We start from the raw sequence: 10,000 nt of genomic DNA on the forward strand, positions 1-10,000 counted from the left end.
TGGGGAGCATGCGCTCCAAAAGCACCGCTGCAAGCAAACGGTAAATGTCATTAAAACCCTTATTATTTGCAGATCAACGTCTTAATCAGTAAATTTTCGGATTAATTACCAGTCAAACTCATTTGATTACCCCGTTTTTGTCTGCTGTCTGTTTTAATCGTGTGCATACAGTATAGTTATTCCCTGTTTATATTTCTCTTACAGAGGAGTCACTAAAAGCAACAGAATCCAAACACCAGCTCCTCCCCAAAAGCCCTCACCATTAAAAACTAGTAAAGTGAGTTATAACAACCCAAAACCTATGACTCCTGCCCGACCTGATGTTAATGTTATGTTGTATTTTACTAATGTTTTCTGTGTCAGGAGTATGTGCGTGAGAAATACCAGCACTGCCTCCAGCACCGATTATTCCAAACCACAATCATTCTGCTTGTGGTAACTATGGCTTTTTGGTGAGTCCTTTTTCTTTTATATACTGTATATTCAACAGAAACCAAAAGATAAACATGCTGATATCACTATTGAAAACTGAAAATAAATGTAAATATAGTACTGCAGTAGTAATTGAATATAGTCAGATGTATGCAGAGTATACGGTGATCAATCGCCACTTCGCGGTTTAAGTTTCGCGGTTCAGGTTTGAACAGTGCATCGCTGATTTTTCAAAAATATTCATCGAAAAATAAAAATAAAAACGGTTTCCCAGGATGCCAGACAAAGAGAGAAACTCTCTCAGAGGCTTTGTACACACCCACGGGCATTCAGACAAGGCGGTTCCCGGCGCCAGATCTGAGCTGATCGGCTGAGCATCATCGCATCCTCTTCCAGCTTCTTCCCTTGTTGTATCTCGCCACTCTTGTTCACGCTGTCAACTGTGTCTCGCGTATCGTGTTCTAAATGACCTTTTCGTTAAGCCCTTACGATGCCTCCTAAGCGCCGTGCCCCTGCGAAAGATTCCTCTAGTGAGCCCAAGAGGAAGAGGAAGATGATGACCATCAGCGGACCTTCGCGGATTTCCACCTATCACGAGGGGTTCCGGTCCCCATTAACCGCGATAAACGAGGGATCACTGTACATACATACAGTAAATGCAAACCAGTTTCAAGTGTACCTTATTACTACAAGTGAATATTAGTGCATTAACACTGGCATCTGTCCATTTTCCTCCTCCACATGGTTCCAGTGCCATCTGTATCACGTCACTGTACATGCTCACATTAAAAGAAGACATAGACTTTGAGTCCAGGTACGGTGCAGTCATCATAAACATCATCCAGCACTTCGCTTTTTTGTCCTTTAGCAATTTTAATTGTTATATCTGCATGTAAAGCATACAGTTGGTCCAGTACATACTGTATAACATTGCAAACATGAATGTTTACGCGTTGGACCTTTCTGTTTCTAATAGTAACAGCAGTATGCATCCGAGCTCGATCCCTACGACTACAGAAACGGTGATTACAGGTAAGAAAGGTTACGTCTTTTTTATGGTAATCACAGTTCGGCAGTGAAATACTGAAAGTTAACAAATCTCAGCTTTGGTGGTCTAAGTTTCCTTTAAGTTTAACGTAGCACTACACGTTATACTCTATCGAGTGGCTGCTAACATACAGACTTAATATAGACAGTATATAAAGTGTCTCAATCAATGCACTAGTCAGCTTTATCATTGTATTTGTCTTCGCATTCTCTAGAATAGCCAATTCAGTAGGTGCCAAATGTTTACATCTACCTTATCTAAGGATCTTTAATCTCAAACAACACACATTTCATTACTTTACATTCAGTTCAAACCATCTATCACAGCTGGGAAGCATGGGGGTGGTAGCGTCATGGTTCAGGTGTTTATTTTTACTGGAAAAGGGAGCGATGCACTTCAGAAAATAGACATACAGAATGAGAAAAGGAGGATTATCGAGAAATACTAAAGCAACACTTTAAGATTTCAGACAGAAAACAAAAATGTATTACCAACTGGGACTTCCTGCAGGACAATGATCCTGAGATCAAGCTGTGTGGAGCTGAGAGTTGGAATGTCTTTAGTCTAGGTGTATGAAAACATTTTATTGTATAATAAGCTATAATTCACAATAAAGTATTTACAAGAATCCTTTGCTCTTTAAAGAAATACTCCAGCCCTTTTCACCCGAATGGCTAACCAGCACATGTGTAGCTAATGCCCGATTAACCGAACGCATTTGACTGTACTCAGTAAAGAACCGCCAACGTGTTTACTCAGAAAGTTACTCAAAATGAAACCCAAATAAATCATAGAAGCAATAAAATTCCTTGGATGAGGAAAGATGACTTACTAAAAAGCTGTTTTTTTTACTGAAGACTTGTCCTGCTTTAACTGCAGTAGCTATTTAGCAAACTTGCACTTCCATTTGCTATAGGAATGTATGAATACATACATATTGCTTGGACTGAGTAGATAAGTAAGAAATATACCATGACAGACCATATGGTAATGATATAAATTTTATAACTTTATTTTTTAAACAAAATATTACACATTTTATAATTCAATTCAATTTTTTTTTTTTTTTTGCATTTTTTTGCATTTTTTTTTTTACAATTGACATTGTCTCAAAGCAGCTTTACTGTCAGGGGTGCAGGCATAAAAACAGACCCAAATGCAGAATAAATAGCTAAAATGCTAAAATAAACAGGTTTAATAACTAAAAAAAAACACAAAACAGGAACACAGACAAGACACAAGACGCGACAAGAGACGAGTATTCCACGCCGCCATAGGCAACGCGGCACGGTTAAATACACAAGACAGTTAACACATGAGGAACAGGTGTACAGAGACGGGGAGGAAGAGACAAGGGCAGGAACACAGAACATAAACAAACGCACATGGCCAAAAGTCTGGGCAGGATCAGACTGGATTTACAGGACATAAACATAGAACAAATGGTTATTATAAAGAATAATTGTTTGTTGTGAAACTTCCAAGAACAAGTGTGTTCCTGTTCTCACCTTTTGTATGTTGTCTTTATGTCAGTACAAGAAAATGTGTCAGAATTCTTAGCTGTGGTGACTGTGAACACTTGCTACAGAGAAATAGACTTATTTCAAATGATGAATGTAGAGATGGTGCAATCATCTGAAACTTGACGTTAACACTGTGTTTACTTTTGTACGTTTGATGTAACGTTTTCAACATACTTCTGACTGGAAAACTAGAGAGATTTGCTTCCATGATTGTGATCTGATGTTTCACAGACTCCACAGTCTCACCTACTACATCATCTCCTGGCACTTGGCCACCAGAGATCGATTTTTCCGGCGTGTTTTACTCGGATGAAGTTTATTGCTGTCTACATACGTCATCCGGCAGCCGTGTGTCTGTCACACCGAGCTCAGGTGTTCCTGCAGGCTTTCATAAAACACCTCCTCATATTGAAAATAGTCAGACAGGTAAGATATCCTACAAGGGCACGTATGAAAAAAAATCCTTTTTTGTTGTTGTTGGTTTTTTTTGATATGTTGATTTTTGTGTCTTTTCAGCTAATATTCCATGGGAATGGTTACATTTCTTCAGCGACTGTGAGATTAATAAACAAAACTCTGACACGATATAAAGTTCAACTTGGAAGTACAATATCATTTACTTTTTTAACTTGCATTACTTGTTTTTTTCTTTCTTTACAGTTAGAAACACAACCATTAGTTCTATCCTTATCACCCAGAACCAGCAGGTTATAGACCACCAATATATAGACCAGCAGGACTCTCGGTAGATATTGTTGATTTATTGTTATTTTAAGAATAATTTTCATTCATAAAGCACAACACACACACTAACATGTTTGTGCCTCTCTACAGGAAAGGGAACTACAGCTATCGGATCCCCATTAGCAAACACATTCCCATCAACATGCCAGTCACCCTGCAGATGAAGTGCGGAAACTTCTCATTACTAGCATTCGGTTTATTACTCAATTTACTTGTACAATATCTACAGTTGCTCTATAGCAACAGACACATCATCTATTTCTACACAGCTTAAAGTTAGGGTCTCCGTTGTTTGAGAAATGCTTCTGTAAACTGAGTCGGGCCGACAAACAAAACAAACGTGTAGCCAATGAGCAGAAAGGGGCGGGGCTTGTCAATATGCGGCGGAGAGAGTGTTCAGTGCGCATGTGTGACATTAGCAGAAAGCGGTTTTAACATGGACATGGAGGATAAAAACAAAGTAAGGAAGAGAAGAAAGACTTACGATAAGGCAAGAAGTAGGACGTGTTAATATAGGATCAGCTTTCCAGCGCTGGAGAGAACTGAAGGAGCAGGAAGTTGGCCACATATTCACAGGTTGGAGTTTCCCGAGTCAATAACTCCTGAGCTAAACGCTGTTACTACACAAATAACACCTCTTTTCTATCGTAGTAATGTAGAGAGGCAGCTACAACCGCGTTTTGTGTAGTAACAGCGTTTAGCTCAGGAATTATTGACTCGGGAAACTCAACTTTACTTAAGACGCCGAGGCGCTTTTTTCCTTCTCGATAGGTGAGTAACGTTGGTTTTGCTTTGTTACACAGAACTAATATATGCCTTCGTCCTTTACATGATTATGCTTGTGTGTCATTTTTGCTTTTTGTTTATCTACATTCGTATTGTTCTTCCCTTCAGCTATGATAAAGACACGTTTCTTTCCGTTATTTGCCCGGGTTACATATGTATGTGTGGGCGGAGCTATCGATACAGGGGTGTGACCCATTTGGGTTAGGGGTGATTTTATATGTCAACATTGGCTTTCAAACAACGGAGACCCTGCCTTTAATACCTGGTGGTCATTTGTGTCACAAACACAAACTTTTGGAGGTCGGATGGAAATGCAGGATGTTTATTGAGTGTCGCAATAATAGGTACAACAATCGCTCAGAATATAAGAAACAGGGATCAATATAGACACCGCGAACAATCCAATACATGTTAAGTGAATAGCAGGGTCAAAAACGGGGACAGATTAATCTGGATATAAACTGTCTAGGCACATCCATGGACTAGAACAAGGCATATACTGTACTTAGTCTAGAAACCATGTACACAGGTTCATAAAGAACATGCGGATGTTAAACATATGCTTCGTAACTTCGTATTTAAAATGTGTATGTAGACGATTCTAAATGTAAAAATGAGAATATAAATAAGAAAGTAAGATGATTTAGAAAGACAGCAAAAGAGGTTGTGAAGGTACTGGATGAGAAAGATTCCTGTAATGAGAGGACTTGATAATAACATTGCAAGGGAGTTCAGTGATTCTGAACGCAGGGCAAATGTAAAATATGTGAGTAGTGTGTGTGTGTGTGTGTGTGTGTGTGTGTGTGTGTGTGTGTGTGTGTGTGTGTGTGTGTGTGTGTGTGTGTGTGTGTGTGTGTGTGTGTGTGATTAGGAGTGGTCATAAAAGTCTGGGCTATATTTGGTGTTAAAGAGAATAAATACCAGTGTGGTGACGTTTTAAAATTTTGTGCAGTGTGTTGATCAAATGTATATTTCCTCTGGGTGACGTGTGTGTGTGTGTGTGTGTGTGTGTTTGAACAGCACTACTGAGCTGTTAGTGGCTCACTTGTGTGCGTATGAGCTGAGAGAGGAGTGCACTGCTGTGATGGACAATAATGACTCTGAATTCTACAGAGTTCTCAACACACAGGTAGTGTTTTCTCAACATCTATTCCTCACTGTGTGTGTGTGTGTGTGTGTGTGTGTGTGTGTGTGTGTGTGTGTGTGTGTGTGTGTGTGTGTTTGTGTGTTTGTGTGTGTGTGTGTGTGTGTGTGTGTGTGTGTGTGTGTGTGTGTGTGTGTGTGTGTGTGTGTGCGGTTTCTCAAATTTGATACATTTCTAAAACATAAATAAAAAAGCTGGGGTCCTTAAAGGAGTGATGATCGAATGACTAATAAAAGATCATTTATTATTTTGACCTATGTACTGTATACGGCAGTTCGTATGAATACACACTACTCATACCATTAGAACCAGATTATCTTGCTGGTTGCAAGACAATTAGATTGCTGTACCATATGTTAGTATATTTAAAGTACACGTTGTAATACATAATCATGAGAGAACTGATGAAAGAGCTCATGCACAGAGATATAACTTTGGGTTGTGGTCATTTAAACAGTTAATTAGAAGCCTTTATTATCACCACACATACACTACAGCTTTCTCAAGGCCTAACAAGGCAGCTTGGCAGTCAGGGACCCGAAATACCGGCCTTCTGATCAACAACCCCTGATCAGGAGCTGCCGCTGGCACTGTTAAGCCCTAAACACTCTTTGTTCCTGGGTGTTGTTTCCTGGCTCATCCTGTGGTCTGATCCTGTGGCACTGTTGGGCCCCTGAGCAAGGCCCTTAGCCCGTTCTGCTCCAGGTGTGCTGTGTCTTTGCTGACCCTGTGCTCTGACTCCAAACTCAAAAGTTGGGATATATAAAAAAACGTATTTCACTGTACTGTACTGTATACTGTAGGTGAGGTAAATAAAGGCTTCTTCTTCTTATATGCTACATGTACAGAACGTGTACACATTTCAGAACGGAAAACGATGTATTTAAAGTAAAACAAATGCTAATGTAGAGTTTGGTGTCTTACAGGGGTACGTACACGAGTGGCCCCTGTCAGTCGCCCGACATTTCCGTTCATCTTATCACTTCCGTCTCTCGGTAGCGGTAAGTTTTTTTTTTTTTACTTTTCTATAAATATTTTTCTCTTCATGTTTCACAAATGAGTAAGAAAGTCCTAAGAAGCCATGCATTATTAGAAGATTTGTCAGGATCATGACTTCATGTTCTCGTGATCTCTGCACGTTTATTTCATTGTTAATATGTAACGGATTACTAAAACATTAAGCCTTTATTCTCATAAATACTGTCGTTTTAATTTATTGTTCTGTGATGTAAGAGCTCACAAACGCTCTCTTTCAGCTCCATTAACGCTAAGTATCTAAAAGCCGCTCCTACGATATATGTGCGTTTAGTTTCATTGTGAAAGGGGGGCACGCTGGCTTAGTGGTTAGCATGTTCGCCTCACACATCCAGGATTCCCGCCTCCGCCTTGTGTGTGTGTGTGGAGTTTGCATGTTCTCCCCGTGCCTCTGGGGTTTCCTCCGGGTACTCCGGTTTCCTCCCCTGGTCCAAAGACATGCATGGTAGGTTGATTGGCATCTCTGGAAAATTGTCCGTAGTGTGTGAGAGTGTGAGTGAATGAGTGTGTGTGTGTGCCCTGTGATGGGTTGGCATTCCGTACAGGGTGTATCCTGCCTCGATGCCCGATGACGCCTGAGATAGGCACAGGCTCCCCGTGACCCGAGGTAGTTCGGATAAAGCGGTAGAAAATGAATGAGAGAGTTTCATTGTGCTTTCGGAAACAGAGGCTGGATTGACCTCAGCACCTGTCACTATACTGATTTACCGGTCACTATACTGGTTAACCTGTCACTGTAATGGTTAACCTGTCACTATACTGGTTAACCTGTCACTATACTGGTTAACCTGTCACTATACTGGTTAACCTGTCACTGTACTGGTTAACCTGTCACTATACTGGTTAACCTGTCACTGTACTGGTTAACCTGTCACTATACTGGTTAACCTGTCACTGTACTGGTTAACCTGTCACTATACTGGTTATCCTGTCACTGTACTGGTTAACCTGTCACTATACTGGTTAACCTGTACAGATTAACCTCAGCAGGGTCACTGTACTGTCTTAGACAATAAAGATGCAGACATCACAACCTTCTTCTTAATGTCAGACACTTATGACACTTATCAAAGTAAAAGCGTATGTGATCTCTACTTTTCTAGAGCATGTTCTTATGCAGACATCATGAGGAAATTAAGACATCACGACTAAACAAAAAAAAAAGAAAACTATAGTAACACATGGCCTCTCAGGGCTTCCATACATAAAGTTTGTGGATATACATTGTGAGTAATATGTGATGAATTTCCCAATCTGATCTCTCCCCAGGGCCATGCTCACTGTTCTACAGACCCCAACTATGTGGGAATTCTGTTTACTGACTACCATTTCCATTTCTACCGCCACTGCCAGTGATCCTGGATTGATCCTAATCACCCATAATAATCACAGATCCTCCTAATGCTTTGACAAGATTTAAAGCAGGAAGAAGTGATACTGACTACCAAGGCTTGGCTTGCGTATATAACTGTGTGTGTGTGTGTGTGTGTGTGTGTGTGTGTGTGTGTGTGTGTGTGTGTGTGTGTGTGTGTGTGTGTGTGTGTGTTGATTTTATGTAGCATATATACAGTAATCTGTCAATAGTAGAAATATGGGTTAGGATAATACACTGTCAAATAAGTGTTTAAAGGGTTAATAAGGGCTAAAATGGAAAGAATAAAAAAAAAAATATCCAGTACAACAATGAAAAATGATTCACAATTCAGTCCTTCAGGCTAAAGCTGCACTATGTGTAGGAAGTTCCCTTGGTTTCTATCCAGGGGTTTGATGATGTTGGTTCCCTGACCAATCAGGGTCAACGGCCTTATAAAAAATTTATTGGAACTAACATCGTTATCGCTGAGAGCCTGGGAATGCTGGTACATGACATACCTGTCTGCTCCGGTCTCTCAGGCCATTCAATCATTAACGGACAGTATACGGTGGACTTCAGCTATTAACGATCCCGTACGCTCTGTAAATGCATGATAGGTTTAACTTCTGTGTCACAACTTCTTATCTCATATTAATATATGTATTTGTGGAAAAAAAAGTGTTCAGCTTATCGTCAGAAGATCATGAGCTTGAATCCTGACAGTTCTACAGCCATCCGTGAACAAGAGCAAAGCTGTGCTCTATCTATCACCGGTGACACTGGCAAGTCTCAGACATCACCTATATGGAAGAGGGTGGATTTGTCTCTGAGTGCGTCACAATGAACTATAATGTACGCTGCATGAGCAGGAGTTTGGTGGCTTCATGTGTTACTGTAGGTATGATAATGGTGAGCTGGTGGGTGGGAATTGGCAAGAGACCAAATTGGGGAGAAACCCGGCACATAAATCTTTGAATTGCGAGAATCATTTTTAAAATAAAAACACAATATCTATGGCCTGAACAGAATATTAGAACCCAGTCATCGTGTGTGTGTGTGTGTGTGTGTGTGTGTGTGTGTGTGTGTGTGTGTGTGTGTGTGTGTGTGTGTGTGTGTGTGTGTGTGTGTGCAAGTTACACTAGCTCACTGCACAAGACTTACTGCTAAAATTTCACTACAACAATCCCTAAATGAACAGGCTTCTATATAATGTATTTCTTTATTATTATTATTATTATTATTATTATTATTATTATTATTATTATTATTATTATTATTATCCATATTTGATATGGTTACTTTTGTTTGCACTGCTCAATGTGTTCACGGATTTTTGTATCAAACAAACTACGATTGGAGACGAAGAAGAAAATCAGCCATAATAATAATAATATTCACCACACAATTTTGTATTTAAACAAAAACAATAACACTAATTTGAATCAGAATGTTTGCAATGTTGTTCAATTATTGTGTCAGTAGAAGCAGACTGTAAAGAGACAAACTTCTACACAGTGTCTGATGACTCATCATTTTAAACACACACACACACACACACACACACACACACACACACACACACACACACACACAATATAAAAGGCTACTTAGGTACGAAATGCAAAATAAGTCAGCAAGCGTAAAAATCTTGAATATTAAATATTTATGTACTTATATACTATATAGTTAAACATGTCTAGTTTCCTAATTTTATTTCACGGTTTCTTCGATTTGGTTTGGTTTGCTCATATAATAGGAAATGATAGGAAATGGAAAGATTTAACTGAGATTATTATTATTATTATTATTATTATTATTATTATTATTATTATTATTTTATTTTTATAATTTTTTTCAGTGCTTTTCAAGCTTTTTATGTAAACCGCTGTCCTTTTTTTGAAGTCCACTGGTGAAAGTCTCAGCAAGCAATACTA

General features: G+C 39.3%; 1 protein-coding gene and 1 long non-coding RNA gene across 4 annotated transcripts in view; one reads left to right on the forward strand and one right to left on the reverse strand.

Annotated features, from left to right (window-relative positions):
• The window catches only part of LOC125139612, a 9,119-nt gene extending 451 nt beyond the window's left edge, over nt 1-8,668 (reverse strand). Inside the window, exons 1-2 of the long non-coding RNA XR_007138650.1 lie at nt 8,585-8,668; nt 1-27 (exon numbers count right to left, since the gene is read on the reverse strand). The exon at nt 1-27 is cut by the window's left edge and continues 68 nt beyond it. This is a non-coding gene — a long non-coding RNA (uncharacterized LOC125139612). The remainder of the gene's footprint in view (nt 28-8,584) is intronic.
• Nucleotides 1-9,576, forward strand: part of LOC113645930 (myelin regulatory factor-like protein) — a 26,957-nt gene extending 17,381 nt beyond the window's left edge. For all 3 annotated transcript variants that reach the window (XM_047804005.1, XM_047804006.1, XM_027151901.2), the window contains 12 exons: nt 1-40; nt 205-277; nt 364-452; nt 1,184-1,246; nt 1,409-1,464; nt 3,235-3,429; nt 3,520-3,558; nt 3,664-3,748; nt 3,838-3,912; nt 5,554-5,662; nt 6,604-6,678; nt 7,982-9,576. The exon at nt 1-40 is cut by the window's left edge and continues 121 nt beyond it. In XM_047804005.1, the coding sequence (XP_047659961.1) occupies nt 1-40; nt 205-277; nt 364-452; nt 1,184-1,246; nt 1,409-1,464; nt 3,235-3,429; nt 3,520-3,558; nt 3,664-3,748; nt 3,838-3,912; nt 5,554-5,662; nt 6,604-6,678; nt 7,982-8,068 (986 nt within the window). In that variant the 3' untranslated portion in view covers nt 8,069-9,576. The remainder of the gene's footprint in view (nt 41-204; nt 278-363; nt 453-1,183; nt 1,247-1,408; nt 1,465-3,234; nt 3,430-3,519; nt 3,559-3,663; nt 3,749-3,837; nt 3,913-5,553; nt 5,663-6,603; nt 6,679-7,981) is intronic.
• Nucleotides 9,577-10,000: the final 424 nt, after the last annotated feature.

The sequence above is a fragment of the Tachysurus fulvidraco genome, chromosome 19, assembly GCF_022655615.1.
Source record: "Tachysurus fulvidraco isolate hzauxx_2018 chromosome 19, HZAU_PFXX_2.0, whole genome shotgun sequence".
Taxonomy (NCBI): Eukaryota; Metazoa; Chordata; class Actinopteri; order Siluriformes; family Bagridae; genus Tachysurus; species Tachysurus fulvidraco.